Source organism: Humulus lupulus, chromosome 2 (assembly GCF_963169125.1).
Source record: "Humulus lupulus chromosome 2, drHumLupu1.1, whole genome shotgun sequence".
Taxonomy (NCBI): domain Eukaryota; kingdom Viridiplantae; phylum Streptophyta; class Magnoliopsida; order Rosales; family Cannabaceae; genus Humulus; species Humulus lupulus.
Genome location: NC_084794.1, coordinates 220229472 through 220248534, shown reverse-complemented (window position 1 = coordinate 220248534; position 19063 = coordinate 220229472). Strand labels below are relative to the sequence as shown.

At 34.3% G+C, this 19063-nt stretch overlaps 1 protein-coding gene across 4 annotated transcripts; it reads left to right on the top strand.

The window, feature by feature from the left end:
- Window positions 1–1134: 1134 nt before the first annotated feature.
- On the top strand, window positions 1135–18177 carry LOC133818983 (dynamin-related protein 3A-like). Of its 4 annotated transcripts, none has more exons than XM_062252121.1 (15): window positions 1135–1539; window positions 2049–2135; window positions 3007–3120; window positions 3489–3537; window positions 3754–3863; window positions 4129–4221; window positions 4373–4465; window positions 4538–4675; window positions 4955–5041; window positions 6652–6744; window positions 7577–7619; window positions 7699–7841; window positions 7959–8102; window positions 8184–8236; window positions 17693–18177. In XM_062252121.1, the coding sequence occupies exons 1-15, from the start codon at window positions 1489–1491 to the stop codon at window positions 17838–17840; spliced, it is 1446 nt and encodes a 481-aa protein (XP_062108105.1). In that variant the 5' UTR covers window positions 1135–1488; the 3' UTR covers window positions 17841–18177. The 4 variants fall into 4 exon arrangements, with proteins under 4 accessions (XP_062108105.1, XP_062108106.1, XP_062108108.1 ...); XM_062252122.1 differs by having other exon boundaries at window positions 1858–2135; XM_062252124.1 differs by lacking the exon at window positions 17693–18177 and adding an exon at window positions 8598–9260.
- Window positions 18178–19063: the final 886 nt, after the last annotated feature.

Genomic DNA, 19063 nt, shown 5'->3' with positions numbered 1-19063 from the left:
CAAATAATTTTCTATTTTTTAATAATTTATAATATTAATTGCAAATTCAATTGGTTATTATATTTTTATGTCCAATTTGTCATAAGGTAGGTCACCAAAACGTATATATAGTATTTAGGAATTGTTAGTGATAATAGTATAAGTAAAATTATTTTTTATTTTAATTGAAAATTTATATAAATTAAAATATTTGAAATATTTATCATCACAAAAACAAATTATTTTTAGTCACAATACATTTTGCGACTAAAAAATATAAACATTGTAACTAAAAAAACTTCATCAACATTATGTTATTACTAAAAGAATCTATGATGAAAAGTATTAGTAACACAAAATGTAATTTATTGTGATTAAAAATATATTTAGTCATAATAAATTCTATCATTATATTATAAGTTTTAAGAGAATTTTTAGAGTTGTGATATGTAAAATTATTTTTTATAATAGGAGTGCAAAATTGTAACATCCCACAAATTCTACATTAAGAATTTTACGGAAAAAAATAATATTTTATTGAAAAAATAATTTAATTGGGAAAGTTATGAAAATTAAATCACTTTTGATTTAATTATATATTGGGATGATAAATAGATTTTTATGTCCCAAGTTGTGCATTATTTTTTGGAATAATTAATAAATGATATTAAAATTTAAAAATAAAAAATAATTAGAATTTAAAGAGTTTTATTTTTTTAATTCATATTATTTATTGAGAAATAAATAATAAGAACTCTTTTTTTTTTTTTTTAAATAGAATTTATTATGATTTGAATATTTTACATTTTAAATTGTGAGATTTAAAATAAAAATATGATTGCTCAATTATTATATCATTTATGATATAAAATGTTTTAATTTCAATAAAAATATTATTTTATTAACTAATTATGATAAATTGGTTTAAAATGTCATCTAATTATTTTTTGGGATTTAAAAATGATTTAGATAAATATTTTTTGTGGCAGATTTAGATAAATATTTGTTTAACTTAAAAAAAAAATACTTTAGTAATTAAGTGCTAAATTAACAAAATAGAGTAACTAATAAAATAATTGATAAATAAATGAATTAATATATTAAATATCAGATTTTATTTAATTGAATAAGAAAAAGGAGTTAAAAATTATAATACTAGAATCCTAAAATTGTATTAGCCCCTTCTCTCTCATCTTCTTCCCAGCCCGATACCACCACTCTTTCTTTTCTTCTCTCGCATCTCAGTCGGCCAGACCAAATGAGCCATCTCCAGCAACCACCCAATGACACGCACCCCACCACAAGCTTCCTTGGCCCCCAAAACCCCCAACCCGTGAAGTTTGCCACCCCACTCGTCGGCATCCGTCGCAACTGGCCCCCCGAAGTTCTGTCGCCGATGTGAGTTTGGAGGATTTTTCTGGCCTCCACCGTCTTCGAAACAAGAATTCAAGGGAATGGTTGGGTTTGTGAGCTCAAGATAAGAAAAACCCCTATGGAAATTGGACTGAAATGTCGCTGGAGGTGCTCACCAATGTCAAGAACGACTTTCTTCTTCTTCTTGTAAGTTCTTTCTTTTGTTTCCTTTTCTTCTTTAGTATATATTACTGTCACTGAATCTTGTGGAGCCAGAATTGCATATATTAACTCTTTTTAAAGCTACAAATCTAGGACCCTATTTATTTTGATATATATATATTTAGCTTGAGAAAGAATGTGAGATATTTGGTTTTGGCTTATTATTTTAGACAAATTTATGCTTACTAGCCATTTGGGTATTCTCTTCTTTCTCTGCGTAGTAGCTCTATTTTTTTTCTCATTCTCTATCTATATTTCTATATGTATACATTTTGAATCCTTCTCAATAATTTGTGAAATAAGGGATATCTGAATGACTTCACCTGTGCTGGCCTCTTCGCTCCTAATAGCTTCTTCTTCAAAACCAGGGCACTTCTGAGAGAATTGCCTCCTTTTATGAGCTTTGATGTGTATATTATTTGGTGTAAAGTATATATAGAAGCATTGGCTTATGCTTAGAGGGCATATCTATTTGTTATATTCATTGATTTCAGATCTATTCCATGGATATACATACACGGTATGCTCTCTCTTCAACCCTTATTGGTGGTGTAATGGGTGCACATGCTCAATTATGGGAGGTATATTTGCTATATTTAATCTTCTATGCTCTTCTCCTTTTGTAGCATTCCCTTTCATAATGTGTTTGAGTAGTTATCTTGATGCTCATAATATTCTTTTTCTGTGTTTTGTCTGTTGCACATAATTTTTTTGTTAAAATCCCTTAGTGAAATGGATTGTAGTGTGCAATCTTATATTTTCATATACTGATGACTTGTATAGCTATAACCAGGTTAATAGAAACAAAATGATACTAGTTTTACACGTACAATTGATTTTTTCATTATCATTGTACTAATTTTTTTTATTTTGTAGTCATTCTTTCATGTATGTGATATGGGATTTGATCTAGTTAGCGCTGCACATTTAATATTAATGAAGCATTTATATTGAAAAGGGAATTTAAATACATGTGCTCCTATTTTGTTTTCTTCTCAATATTGAAGTGTTATTTTAGAACTTTACATTTTTAGGCAGAGACATCAAAACTTAGTTCTATATTTTTATTTGGAAGGAATTGAAATTTGGTAACTGCAGATAAAATTGGCTTGTGGAAGAGGAAAGAATCATATTAAAAATATCTCTACTTTAGTCATGTATCTTTTCAAGATTAAGCAAACCAGATAACAACTTTGCTCAAGTAGTTGTTTGAATCAAAGCTGAGCTACCACTTATTTACTTTGTTGAATTATGACTTGTCAAGTTTATATTAATTATTATTATGGAGGAAAAGAAAATATACATTTCAGTTGCATTTTTGTGTTGTACTACTTGATTCCTATAAATGGATTAAGTAAATTTCAAGTTTTACGTGCTTTTGTGTCTCATTTCAGTACAATTCACTTACTCCTATTTTCTTTTTAATTGTTGCCAATGATGTTCACATGCCAGATTTTGGAACAACATATTAGAATGGCTCTCCCAAGTTTGAAGTCTGAGCTGAACTCAGAAATGAATGCTATTGTTAAAGAACTTCAGACATACGGAAATGTTGTAGAGGCTAATGTAAGTTGTACTGTAATCATATGAATTATATTCTGTTATGCTATTGGGTGATAAGACTAGGTGTTTCTGGCTTTCTGCATATGGTTGGCATGTCATATTTGTTTGGATCTTGAATAATGCTTGCTTTTAAATATGCAATTGTAATATGGAATTATACATGTCTAAATTCTGAAAACTATCATTTGAACTTCAAATTGAGAAACATTGGCAATTTTTTTTCTTAGATGCGTGTAAAAGTTTGTCCATCATCTATTTGTTGATTATTATTTATTTGTTTGCTCCTGAAAACTCGTCGCTTTGCTTGTCTCACTACCGCGACAATTATTTATTTGAGTTTATTTTGCTACCTTGTCCTGTATATCAACCAGGTGGAAAAAGGAGTAGTTTTGTTGAACATTTTGTCAAAATATTGTGAAGGTGAATTTCAATATCCCGTTATCTTGCTCAAAATTTAGGTTTTTTTTTTGTTAAGTCATTTTTGTAATCTGTAGAATTTGCACTGGACTCCAAGTACGATCTTTTATGTTATTTTTTAAATGAAAAACTTAATGATCTGGTGGTCTCTATTAGTTCATTACTATTTTTCACTGGACTCTTTTAGTCATTTCTGATCCTGTTTTATTTATTTAACAGATTTTTATGCTATGGTGGATGGAAGTAGTCAGGAAATATCAACTAAAGAATTGTCAGGTGGAGCCAGGATCCATTATATATTTCAGTCAATTTTTGTAAAGAGCTTGGAGGTACACCTTCAACTTTAAAACAACTTTGTCTTTTGTTTTTATGTTGCTTGTTATATATGCTGCATACATTTTAATTTTAGAACTAATAAGTTTGAACCACAATCTCATTAAGGTAGTCATTGTTTCTTTTACTTCAGTTAATGGGCCCCTGCCATGAAAGCATCTCTTATTATGTTTATGGTACTGATTTATATGGTGCGAAGATAAATGATTAAAAATAAGGTGTTACTGTATTAACAAGCAGTTTGGCTATAAGTAATTGCAGGAAGTCGATCCTTGTGAGGGTCTAAATGATGATGATATTCGAATAGCTATTCAAAATGCTACTGGTGCTAGAAATGCATTAATCGTTCCAGAGGTGAGATGATGATAATGGCATATGCTGTATTGTTGTCCCTATCATGCATCTTCCTTTATGAAAAATATGTTGGGATGGTAACTTCTTAGTTTTTCCGCCTTCCAAAGACATGGAGGACAAAAAATAACTTCCTACTTTTTCCACATCTCAGGTCCCATTTAGAGTTTTGGTTAGAAGGCAGATTGCTCAGTTGTTGGACCCTAGTCTTCAGTGTGTCTGTTATGTTTATGATGAACTGATGAAGGTGAGATGCTTTTTATAATGTAATGCTATGGAAGATTTAGATATGAACATGAAGCTAATTGTTTTGTTACAGATTAGTCGTGCTTGTGAAGTAACTGACTTGCAAAGGTTTCCAAAATTGAGAAGGTGCATGGATGAAATTGTGGTAAAGTTTTTACGTGAAGGTGTAAAGCCTGCTGAGAGAATGATAGGACATCTTATAGAGATGGAGGTAGTTCTCTCATTTCATAGGCAATCTAGTGTATATTTTAGTATTGAGATTAAGATGTTTTGGTGTTACTATTTTTCTAAAAAATTTAGAACTATTAGAAAGAAAGTTGATGGTTCCTTTGGTTTTTGCGCATTACATAAGTAACAATTCTTCATTGGTTTCATTCTGATTTATCTATTTGGAACATGTCATAGATGCAGGATTCTTAATATTGTATATCATTACAAATCCAACTGCTTTTCTGGTTTTAAGCTGATTGACCAACCCTTTTTTTTTCAGATGCATTATATAAATTCTTCGCATCCAAATTTCCTAGGTGGCAGCAAAGCTGTTGAGCTTGCTTTGGAGCAATTGAGATCACAACAGGTTCCCCTGCCCTACCACTTTAGTGAAAATTATATAATTTTCATAGCTTATCAAATAAGTTTCCTTTGGCCACAAATGGGGGGGATTAGTTGAATTCTGAAGACTGGTCTTATTACAATAACAAAGAGAGGTTTACAGGCTTTGTTAAAAAAATCTCACATTATCAAAACAAACCATTTTTATCTGAACCCCAAACTGTGTCATATCATATTGTTGTTGAAGGTGAGAGATATTACCTCACATGAGAATTATCTTTCATTAGAAATAACCAAGTCATTTGGAAACAATCATCAATAAAAGAAATGAACCAATTTGCCTCAGATATGTAGAGAGTATAGACACGAGACGCACCCCACTTAGCGTGAATCTGATCGAAATGACAAGAATATTTTCTATTGCTGAATGGAAAGGAAGCTCTGTTTTTTTTTTTTTTGGAAACTTCACAATGTAAGGCATTAGATTTACATTTTTAAAAAGTACATTTTTTTTTTTAAGATGATGGAATTAGATTTGATCAGTGTGTGATGAGAGCTTTTATGAAAGGAGAGATAGAGGTCAGATAGAGATAGTTGGTCGACATTGTCACTACAAGTCTCAAAATAGTAGGGTTCATCATTGTCCTTAGCACATTTTATCACCTTCTGTAATATGGTCCAGAAACACACAATAAAAAAAGAAAATGACAACTCAAGTTTTTGGTGAGTTGATGAATAGATAATAGATTGATAGATAATCTTGGGACATGTAACATTGTTTTCAAGGGTAGAGAAGGGGTTAGAGATACTGTGCCCTTCCAGCTATGGAGGCTATTGGACATATGTGTAGAAATAATTTGAGGTTGTTTTCAACCTTGATATTTTGGTTTCTTGGACATATGTGTAGAAATAATTTGAGGTTGGTCATGAGATCATTAGCTCTGGAATCAATCACTCAAGCATAAGAGACATTTGTTTGAGATGCTCAAGACATGGATATATGATACTCACCTCAGTGAGGAAGGAAGCAAGAGGCACGAGGTTTCTTTAAAGATCAAAATAAGTTCTTGAGCTTTTCAACCTCTTCCTTGGGACTAGCAATCTCTGATATAACGATTCAAAGTCATAGTCTCTTGTTGTGTGTGTGTGTGTGTTTTTTTTTTCAATAGGATTTGCTGAATCTGGTATCTGTATTAGCTGCAAGGTTCTTGTTTCCGTGTTTATCCCTTGTTGTAAGGGATTTTCTGAATCTTATAATGAGATTCAATAGCAGAATTGTTCCCCTTATACTATCTTTAGGAGCCAGCTCTAAAAATTCATCTCTAGATTTGAATTGATATAAATTTTTTAATAAGGATGTTTGCTGCATGCTTAATAGCTTTTTGACACACTTAATTTTATTTCTACAACACTTGTTTCTACTTGTATTGTTTTTGTTTTTCTGGCACGATGTGATTAGTCAGAATTGAACGTTAATCTCATCTAACTCTGAAATATGTTGAGCTCTTTGAACTCATACCAGAAGATTTAGGCTGATTGCATCTTGAATACCCCAATTATACATTAACTTTTTAAATTTGACTAGATAATCAAAAGCTGCACTGAATACATTTAACTGTGCTTTATATGTATCAGGGCATTGCAGATGTTGAAAAGCCAATAGAGAAAAGCCAGAATTCTCGAGCTGTTATTGCTAGGTCTCTTATGAATGGAGCTTTACTAACCCAGGTGCGTTCTCCAACTCTGTAGAAAATGGAAACGACCTAGAAACTGGCAATGATAGAGAAAAGAGGGAAACAAAGGAGTGGTATTGTAATACTGTCTGGCTGGGTCTTATTTCCTAGTTGCTATTTGTGAATCACTGTATAGCCACTTTTACCCTATGTTTGGAACTTGAATTGTAGCAAGAAAATAAATTTTTTTTTTGGATTCAAAAAACAATTAGAGAGTATTTTTTATAGGAAAAGTGAGAATGGAATTGATGTAATTTATAGTGTTGAAAACTTTTGTTAATCTATTAGAAAAGAGAAAAATTGCAAAAAAAAAAAGCTATAAAACTTTAGGAAAACTTTTCTCTCTTTCTTTTTACTAGACTTCTCCCTCACAAAATTTTTCCTTGCCAGAATCCAAGTTCTGAACAAAGTCTTAAAATTCAATTATATCTTAATATTTAATCAAATTTAAGAATTTTAGTTTGGTTGGAAGGGAGAAGGAAATACGGAATTAGGCGTCGTTAACAGTTCTAAGATTGAATTATGTTAGCTCCCGAGTTTTCTTTTTATAAAAAATAATGACTTTATCTATTTATTTTAAACAATTTTGATGTGAGATTTAAATGGATGAATGAAGTATACATTTATTTATATGTCTCATAAAGTCATTAAGTATAAACTATCTAAAACTTATCTTAAAATATTTAGGGTCAACTATCTGTTTGACGTTTGTCATATAGAATGGATGGAGTTTAATGCTGAAGTGCTCTTAACTTTTTTCAAATGTAGTAATCCTGCCTATTTTGTTTGAAGATATGCTCTGAAGATTGTGAATTTTTGTTTGGCAGGGAAGTCGGTCTTCAATGAACAATGAGAAACCTACATCATCTGGTAAATTCTAATGTTCCATCAACAAGAACTCCAGTGTCACTAGTTAAATGAGCTTTAAATTTCGTATGTTGCAATATAGGAGTAAACACATCAACAAGGACTTGGGGTATTTCATCTATATTTGGGACCAGGGGATCGTCTGGAGGGAATCCATCTAACAGCAGAACCTTAGGCGAGCCTGATGATTCTGGTCAGATGCCTTCTACAATCCAATTGATTGAGGTAACTATATATGCCTTACAGCCGTTAATTTTGTATATGTGATTTGTTACTAGTCTTATATCTGTATCATTTTCTAACAGTAGTCATTTTCCTTCTTATTGTCTTATTTGGTATCAGCCCCCATCCATGTTAAGGCCACTTGAAGCTACAGAGAATGAAACAGTCGAAATTTTTGAAACCAAATTACTCATCCGATCATACTATGACATTGTCAGAAAGAATATTCAAGATCTAGTGCCAAAAGCTACAATGCATTTTCTGGTAAGCGTAATTCCCTCCTTTGTCTTCTTTCGTATCTTACCCTTCATTGACACTCTTTGGTTTGTGCTTGATGTGCTTTAGGTGAACCACTCAAAACGGAAACTTCAGAGCACCTTTATACAAAAACTTTACAGGTACCTAGTTGAAATTCAAAGCGGATGAGTCATAGCTAGAGTAACTTTTGAAATCATAATTAAAAAATATATTAATTGTAGTTTTTAATTATCCTTACATAGTTATTACAAGTGCATATTTTGTTCTTGTAATTTTTAAATCTGGAACATACTGAGTTCTATTGATTATTTTGTTTGCCTATTGATTCTGTCTGAACCATGTTCTAATTACACAAGAAATTATAAATGAATATAGTAGTTGAAAATAAAGAAATGAAAAAATTCCCATATTCTACATGGGACGTCGGTCTCCACAAAATTGTTGTCTTATGTATTACAAGGGACGATGCTTGTACATAAATTGTCATCTCATGTACTGCAGAAAGATGACGCTTGAGTAGGAACTGTCGTCTCATTTACTGCAGTGGATGATGCTTGCACATAAACTGTTGTCTCATGTACCACAAGAGACAACGTTTGTATAGGAACCATCGTCTCGTGTACGGTAGGAGATGATGCTTTTATTTAAACCGTCGTTTCATGCATTACATGGCATGACATTGCATGGGACGACGGTACTAGAACCGACGTATGAGAGTCCATACGACGGTTTAAAACCATCGTCCCATGTCAATTTTGTAGTAGTGAAAGCACGCAAGTAGATTTTGGGTAGTGGCCGCAACCACCAGGATTCACTAGTCGCGACCTGGGAGTCAGAGACTAGTGGGCGCGACCACCATAATCTATTAGTCGCGGCCGCTGAGCGTAGTTGGCCCAAAAATGTCCCGTGGCTGCGGTCTACGATAAAATTTCTCTTAAAATTTTGATTTTGAAATGTAATTTTTAATGGGTTATAAAAGAGATTAGGGTTAACTTTCAATACAACTTTGGATTGCGAATTTTAGAGGCTAGAGCAGCAGAGGAGGAGAAAAGACATCAGCATATACATTCTTCAATCTAGTTTTTTTTTCTTTCTCAGAACTCTTTTATTTTCATTGAATATTTATGTTTGTGAATATGAATGTGATCATGGAGTAGTTTTCTTTATAGTTGAGGGTTATTTCAAAATCCTAGACATGAGATCTTTAATGCATTGATGAATTTTATTCATTTTATCCCCTTATGTTAAATTGCTTCTATTTTTCTACTTGAATGTCATGGATCTTGTAAAATCTTATTTAGACGACCACTAATTAGGATTTTGCATTGTTCTACTATCATCTTAGGTTGCTATTCACCTAATAGTTTAGGATTCTAAGTAGAGTGATAAATTACAATTAGGATATTGTGACGGGTATCTTGATTGTAATGAAAAATAGAACTTATGGTTAAATGAATTGCATACTTTTAATGAATTTGTTGCCTAGAATAACTTGTTTCCATAAAATGTAATGCTTTTACTAGGTTAAATAGATCGCATGATTAATGTGTTTATTGCTGGGTAAAGAGGATTAATTAAGAGTGCTTAACTTTAATTAATTATAATAGTGAAACTGGGATAATTGACTGATTAAGTGTTATCTGCGGGGTTAATAGTTTAATTGAGAATAGTGAATATTATATGTCATTGTTGATAGATTAATTGTCGAAGATGGAGAGTAATTTTTGGCTATTTCTTTAATATCTTTTTATCCTTAGTTATACAATCCTTGATCATTATCTTATTTTATGTTTTTAGTTTTTAAAATTAAAACCCATATCTAATTTTTGTTTAGTTCCTATTTTGAATAATAATTTGACCATACTCCTCGTGGGTTTGACCTTTATTTACCGTTATACTGAAGTAGCTGGTATAAGTGATTTATAAAATATATTTAAATTTGATACGACATACGACACCCATCACAAGGTTTGTTGTATCCCAATTCTCATTCCATCTTCAAAGAAACCTCAAGGAATCCTCTCTAGTTGTTTGGAATAAAGAATTTCGACAAAGATCTATGTCTTATACAAGCTTTTGTGTTGAGTTCTCTCTACTTTGTTTGTCTATTTTATGAAATTCTCTTATTTGGATTAAATTAATTGGTTAATTCAAATAATTAAACCAAGGATGTATGTAAAAACACGTTTTAACCGATTGCGGAAATGCTTAAACAGATGTATGATATGTGTAAACAGAATTAGTTAATCAGAAACGTAAAAATAAAGGACACACGAATTTTTACGTGGTATCAACAACCTTTGCAGGTTGTTACTAATCCACGGGGCCACGCCTAGAGAATGAAGCTTATTAGATAAGAATTATTCAAATTACAATCACCAATTGACTTATACAATCTTAAAGACTCCCTCTTTAAATTGTCGCAATCCCAGCAATTTGACACTTCCTAATAACACTTCCAAATGACTCAGAAACTTGAACTCCCTTCAACTTCTAGTCCGTGCACTAATCATCCCGAAGAGTGACTCACACTACAAGCTTCTCCCGAAGCTCTCAAACAAGGTGTCCTTGAGAGTTTTACCTGCAAAACAGTTAACAAACATATGCAAGAAAAACAGAAAACAAAACACAAAGAGCTCTAGGACAAAAGCTCTCTACACATGAAAACGACACTTCAACAAAATATGAAATCAATCTCTGAAGTGATAACCTAATCGTCTAGGTCAGAAGCTTTTATAGAGAAACAAAAGCATAAATAAAGAATATTCACCATTGATTACTTAATGCACAAGATAATTCTAAATAAGGTAAATATCCACCTATTTCGACAGAACCGGATTCTGCTGGAACAAAAGATACCCAGACTTTCCTAACCGAGACAAAAAGAATAAATGACAAGAATATTTCCAAGATAATTCCATATTTATTCTATATACGGAAAGAGACATTTACAGCAGAGAATATTACACAATAAACAGGATTTAATCAATAAATACAATATTAATTTTGACTAAAACCAAAAATGCCAATAAACTAAAAATAGAAACAAATCCCTCAAAACCGGGATTTTACAATCTCCCCCTTTGGCACTTTGGAAGGCAAAATTAATATAACACTCCTGCAAGAAAAACAAGTTAGTGATTACCAAATAAAACTCCCCCTGCGAAAAAGCACAAGTAAGCACAAGTAATCAAAAACAAGTAATCATAAAAACTCCCCCTCAAAAAGTAGAGGGTCCAGAGTTTGATGTTCACAAAAACATAATAAAAAATAAACAGGAGTGCTTCTCCACCTATTTGGCTATCAAAGTACCAAAGAAAAATATAAAAGACCCCAAAAAACCAATGTTGTATGGAAAAATAAACAAATAAAATAAAAACAGTGGTCAAGAATTTGAAGCACGGGTGGCAAGCATCAGTAGGTCTTGAATGGACTGCTGGATGATAGCAAACTTTGTGTGAAGATCAGCCATACTAGAACGAAGGAACGCCAATTCTGTAGCCACAGCAGGTGAAACTGTTGGGACAGAATCAGGGGGCAGGTCCTCAGATACGAAATTGAGGGACTGAGGCTTCACTTTCTTGGCGCTTGGTGCTTCGCCAGTCTCATTTAAAGGGCCACCTGATCGGAATGAAACGGCAGTAGTGGCTAGGACCAAGTCTTCGGTCTCCAATTTGATGTCATTATTCTGCATGCTAAGAATTTTATAAATGAGATGGGGAAAGGGCAAATTAAGAGACTTACGATTACCCCTGCGGAAACCAACAATTTGATCAAAAATGTGTTTCGCCAGATCAACTTCTATGCCTGAGCCAACTTTATAGAGGAATGCGGCCAGGTCAAAAGAAATGGTGTTAGTGTGAGATGTAGGCTTCCAGTTTGAAGTGGCAAACTTGTGGAGCACAGCATACATATTTGTCAGGTTGGTGACCAGCAGAACAGTGTTGGGGGACCACTGCATTCGTTGTCCCACGAGCTCGGACAACACTTCATCGCGATCAAGTGTTTCAGCAGCTTGGTCTTCAACAGTTGCAATCAGAATTTGGAGTGCGATTGCAATATCTTTAGGAGCGAAGGAGTACCATTGTCCGCGGACATAAACCTTTTCGAAGTGAGGGGACTTTGGATCAAGCACATCATGGGTAAGATTGGCATAAAACTCCTTCACAACACGCTCCACATAGCCAGAAAGCTTCACCAGGGACCCAACCCACTCACGGGTTTGAAGCAAGATGAGAACTCCGAAGGACCTATGATCACTAAGAACAAAATTCCTCTCGGGAAGGAACTTACGATGGGCATACAACATCATATCTCGTTCATTATCATTATAACAGAAGGAATAAGAGTGAGGTTGAAATTTTACCACTGTCTTAGTAAGAGGAGTACCAGACCGAGAGATGGGTTTCTTGCCTTTTCCCTTGGATGAGGGTTTTGTTACCACAGAACTGGGAACAGCGGCGACAGGGCTTGAGACTGTGTCCACATCTGGATCAGACGACGCAACATCTTCCTCTTCCCTTGGCTCAGAGTCGGTGGCTGATTCTTCAGGTTCCTGAGACAACTCTTTGTCAGAGGCCACTTTCTCTGGGATATCTTCTGTGGATTCTTCAGCCACTGTTTCCTCTTCTTCATCTGCCTCAGAAGTGGACGGTGATGGTGGGTTGTCCTTGAGACGTTTCTTGACCGAGGATAAAGGAGAGACAGTCGAATCGGAGGGCGTTTTCCTCTTCAAAAAACCTTTGGCATTTGTCTTCGGTGGGAGAGACGACTTCTTTGGTGGAGAGGGTTCGACAGACCCTTTTTCGGATGCCCTAGTCTTTTTGGTTGGAGCGCTCTGGGAAGAAGGAATAACAGATTCCTTTTCGGTCACCACCCCTTTAGGTGGTGGTGACGACACAGGGACAACAGCATCAACATCGGGGAACACCAAAGGGGTCGCCGTGAGAACCGGAGTTGTCTGCTTACGCGGCTTCATTTTGGGTTTTGTCCCCGCAGATGAACTAGGCGCCGAGACGGACTTGGGAAGAGCAGAGGCAGAAGGCAAGGCTGTGCTGTCAGGTGTTTCAGACAAAGGATTCGAGAGATTGGTTGGAGTTTTCTTTGAGTGTGCTCCTCTGGTCCTCACCATGGTATCTATAACTCAAAAAAAACAAAGACAAGAAATAACAGCCAAGAAGATGAAGAAGAGTTAGAGAAATCGTGTGAGAGAGACAAGAGGAAGAAACCCTTATATAAAGGACCAAACCGAATGTGATCTTTCCATTACTCAAAATGGACGGTTAATTGCCCAAAAATCTGTCACATCTCTCTGAAATAACTGCTCAAATCTGACAAGGAAGAGATGTTTCCTTTTTCAAAAAAATTTCTTATTAAGACCAAATATCCTCATCATGGCACACGATCTCCTTGCTCCCTTTCTTTACAATGTTCTTTCCCTTTTTATTTCAAAATTACAACAATAGAGGAACACAAAAGGAAACCGAATTTAAAGGTGAAGATCATGACACAATAAGAGAGATCAAACCCTAGCCATACGATTTCAAAAAAAGGAAACCACATCAAAGACTTTAAGCAACACAATATTCTCAATTAATTCACGTGAGAAGCCAAGAATAAAAAAAAACTTGAATAACTTGGTATATTGAAAAGAAACTCATAAAAGCAATATTCATAAAACCAAGATTCGGTCAAGACAATTCCCCCATATTTCCTTTTCCTTTTTTTTTTTTAAATATATATATATTTTTTAAAATGTAATAGAATAAAACTAAACAACAAATACAACTTGAATTATGGGCACGTGACAAACAATCTGAACAATCAATGAAAGAATCATGTGTGTATGAGAACCTTAAAATAAAAAACCTTGTGAAGATGAACTCTTGAGCAATACTTGAACACAAATCAAGCACAATCCAGCTACTAAGCATATTTCAAAATGAATCAAACACTATGTGAACATTTATTATAAATTTTTCTTTTTCCTCCTTTTTTTTTAAAAAAAAATTCGGTGAATCACAACTTCAAGCATATGTGTGTGAGAGTGTAGCAAGGGAACATTGCCCAATTTGACAGAAAGTCTCTTTCAAAATTTTGTACCCTATGAAGACGCTCTCACACTTACCCTAGTGGTAGCCCTTTTTTATGGTAGAGTATCCTCTTCATAACTCCGAATTACAAAGTTCCAACTTACTCAAAGATGGCTTTCACACACTAGGAAGGTAGCTCTATTCATTCATAGGAGCCTGAAATTGTGAAACACTAAACACCACTGTCACATAAAACAATGCTTGATTCACAGAAATATACTACGAAGGGATTGCTATTTGATTTTACTCTAGGCATGCAAATCAGGAATTCATACAACACAGGATAATTTATTCTAAGTCATACACACAGATTCTCAAAATGTTTGAACAGATTCTAAGCTCGTGCCAGCAACCAAGAACCAATACTTTAAACAAGACAAACTCCCAAGGATTTTCTGAGGAAGTCAAACCTAACAGAATCCAAGGCCTTGGTGAAAATATCTGCAAGTTGTTTTTCAGTTTCAATATACTCAAGCACAAGAGTTTTATTCTCAACTAATTCTCTTATGAAATGGTGTCGAATATCAATGTGCTTAGTCCTAGAGTGTTGTACCGAATTTTTTGAAATGTTGATAGCACTTGTGTTATCACAAAAAACAGTTAAGGTGTCAAGATCAAACCCATAGTCTTTCAGCATTTGTTTCATCCATAGGAGTTGAGCACAACAACTTCCAGCAGCAATGTATTCTACCTCAGCAGTGGAGAGGGAGATCGAGTTTTGTTTTTTGCTGTGCCATGACACCAAATTGTTCCCTAGATAGAAACATCCCCCACTAGTACTCTTTCGATCATCGGTGTTGCCAGCCCAATCTGCATCACTAAAACACACAAGAGTGGGATTAGTTTCTTTGGTGTACCAAAGCCCATAATCAGTTGTTCCATGAACATATCTAATTATTCTTTTCACAGCCTTCACATGAGATTCCATTGGATTCCCTTGGTACCTGGCACACACACCAACACTATAACACAAGTCAGGTCTACTAGCAGTGAGATAAAGCAAACTACCAATCATACTCCTATAGAGTGTAGGATCAACTTTGACACCATTCTCATCTTTTGTGAGTTTAGTTGTGGTGCTCATTGGTGTTTTTGCAAATTTTGAGCTTTCAAGACCAAATTTCTTGACCAAATTCTTTGCATATTTGCTTTGACTCACAAAAGTGCCTTCCTCCATTTGCTTTACCTGCAGACCTAGAAAAAACGTTAGTTCACCCACCATACTCATTTCAAACTCGTCTTTCATTTGTTTCACAAATTTTTTCACTTCTGACTCAGAGGTAGATCCAAAAACAATGTCATCCACATAGATTTGAGCAATTATGATATGTGAATCAACAGTCTTGATGAACAATGTTTTGTCAACTCCTCCCCTTTTGTACCCATGTGACACCAAGAAATTTGTAAGTTTCTCATACCATGCCCTTGGTGCCTGCTTGAGCCCATAAAGAGCTTTGTCTAGCTTGTAGACATGGTCAGGTGCATGAGGGTCTTTAAACCCTTTAGGTTGTTCAACATAAACCTCCTCATTTAAAACACCATTCAAGAATGCGGATTTCACATCCATTTGAAACAACCTGAAACCAATCAAACAAGCAATAGAGAGTAACAAACGTATAGATTCCAGTCTTGCAACTGGGGCAAATGTTTCATCAAAATCTATCCCTTCCACTTGTGTGTATCCTTGTGCCACCAATCTTGCCTTATTTCTTATGATAGTACCAAATTCATCAGATTTATTTTTAAAGATCCATTTAGTACCAATAATATTTGTGTCAAGTGGACGGGGCACAAGATTCCACACTTTATTTCTAAAAAATTGCTCCAATTCTTCCTGCATAGCCTCAATCCAATTAGCATCAGTTAATGCCTCTTTCACATTTTTAGGCTCAAAATTGGATAAAAAACAAGCAAAACGAGAAACATTACTAAACTTCTTTCGTGTCACCATGCTGTCTTTAGGATCCCCCAGAATTAAATCTGATGGATGGTTCAGTTTGACTCTGCTAGAAGGTTCTTTTCGAATCTCATCAGATATAATACCTGGAAACCTTTTTTCTGTCTGTTCAGTATCTGTGTCATCAGACTCAGGATCTGTGGATACAGATGTTCCGGAGGTTCCCACAGCATGGTCATGAACAGGTTCACCGTCAACTTGCTCATCGGATTCGTCCACAAACCTGTCAATTTCTTCTTCTGAATCCCAAATAAGTTCAGATTTTACAATTGTGCTTCCATCTTCACCTTTTTCAGTAGGAGGTGACCATCCAGACAAAATTGCTCTCCATGCTTTCTCATCTTGAGCTTTTATGAAGGCTCTCATCCTAACTTTCCAATATGGATAGTTTGAGTCATTTAGCAATGGAGGTCGAGACACCGAACTACCTTCTGCAAAGAAAGACATTTCACACAAAACAAATCAAACGAAAAATAACCACAAGATCTCACTAAGAGTTTAGTGAACCGCTCTGATACCAATTGAAATTCTCTTATTTGGATTAAATTAATTGGTTAATTCAAATAATTAAACCAAGGATGTATGTAAAAACACGTTTTAACAGATTGCGGAAATGCTTAAACAGATGTATGATATGTGTAAACAGAATTACTTAATCAGAAACGTAAAAGTAAAGGACACACGAATTTTTACGTGGTATCAACAACCTTTGCAGGTTGTTACTAATCCACGGGGCCACGCCCAGAGAATGAAGTTTATTAGATAAGAATTATTCAAATTACAATCACCAATTGACTTATACAATCTTAAAGACTCCCTCTTTAAATTGTCGCAATCCCAGCAATTTGACACTTCCTAATAACACTTCCAAATGACTCAGAAACTTGAACTCCCTTCAACTTCTGGTCCGTGCACTAATCATCCCGAAGAGCGACTCACACTACAAGCTTCTCCCGAAGCTCTCAAACAAGGTGTCCTTGAGAGTTTTACCTGCAAAACAGTCAACAAACATATGCAAGAAAAACAGAAAACAAAACACAAAGAGCTCTAGGACAAAAGCTCTCTACACATGAAAACGACACTTCAACAAAATATGAAATCAATCTCTGAAGTGATAACCTAATCGTCTAGGTCAGAAGCTTTTATAGAGAAACAAAAGCATAAATAAAGAATATTCACCATTGATTACTTGATGCACAAGATAATTCTAAATAAGGTAAATATCCACCTGTTTCGACAGAACTGGATTCTGCTGGAACAAAAGATACCCAGACTTTCCTAACCGAGACAAAAAGAATAAATGACAAGAATATTTCCAAGATAATTCCAGATTTATTCTATATACGGAAAGAGACATTTACAGCAGAGAATATTACACAATAAACAAGATTTAATCAATAAATACAATATTAATTTTGACTAAAACCAAAAATGCCAATAAACTAAAAATAGAAACAAATCCCTCAAAACCGGGATTTTACATTTTATCGTATTTATTATTTTTTGTGATTTCTCCATTGTTGATTTGTTCTCCCCATCCTCAACAGATTAAAGCATGCCATCGGCTTCGAGAAGAAAGCCTCATTGCTAGCTTGGAGAACAAATCCTACCATCGACCTAGAGAAGAAAGCCTCGCTGTTAACCTCTATAGCCTCATGCAAAGGCCTTTTTGCACTTAGCAGCTCCGGAGACTGAAGCCACGTCCATCCTGTCGTCCTTTCCCTTCGCTCCTAGGTCTGGTAGATTGATAGATGTTAGATTTTCCATCGATGTTTGCCCACTATAGTGTTGAGTCCACTATCGATCGCCCATGCTTGAAGTTCGAAGAACAAATCACTAGTGGAAAAAACTTAGAAGAAGAAAAAAAATTAAAGATTCTTATTTATTTTGGGTACTACTATATTTATTTAGGAGCCTACACGTTTTTATTTATTTTCTTTATTTATTTGGGTACTAATATATTTATTTAAGATTTTTATTTATTTTGGGTACTACACGTTTAAAATTTTATCACGAGCCACATTTACATTGAGGATTGGTGCCATCTATTAAATTTTTGCCACATTTAATTTTCTTCATTAAAAGATAAAATAAAAATCAAACTGATTCTATGTGTAACAAATAGAAGAAAGACACTTGGTTAACAAATTTTTACTCTCCTTCTGTCAAATGGCAGATTAAGTTAAAATATTAAATAAAAAACAAAAATGAAAAGTCCAATCTAACCTCTACTATTTTTCTTTTCCATTGTTTTGCTTTTTTCCAAAATTGAGTTTCAAAAGGTTGAGTTTTTTCTCTTGAAAAAAGTAGTGATCTAGAAAAGGTGGCCATTCCAGGGGAATGACGTTAGTTCAAAATCTAGAAAGCTTGGCTAAAAGACTTTCCTAGTCGAAACATGAGCAACAATATTCTCATTTATTTAAAAAAAAAACTAAATATTGGAAATGCTGCAAAAGATGCAAGGCATAGAGAAAAAAAAAAACCTTTGCATACCTGTGTAGGCTCCACACCATCCTAAAGGGCTGAAATGGCTAGTGTAATATATATTTAATCTCTATAATCTAGAAAGAACCCATAAAATAACAAAATTAAAGTATACAGCGAGAAAAAAGTAATTATATATAATTTGAGTCTTAGAATTAGTTGTATATTCTGTTAGCTTAAGTTGTTTAGTTAGACCAAATGGTTAATTAGTTAGATTCCTAACTAACTTCAGCTCTATATATATATAGCTTTGTATTGTATTAAGCTGAACAATTTTTCTATTATTCAAGAATAAAGCATTCTCTCTGGTATTGATTCTACTCATATGGTATCAGAAGTTAATCGCTCCACCATTGCTTCCATGGCGAGACCTTCCACTCGTTCACAAGATGGTATTCATCCTACTGAGAACTCCCACTCTGAGCCGATTTCCG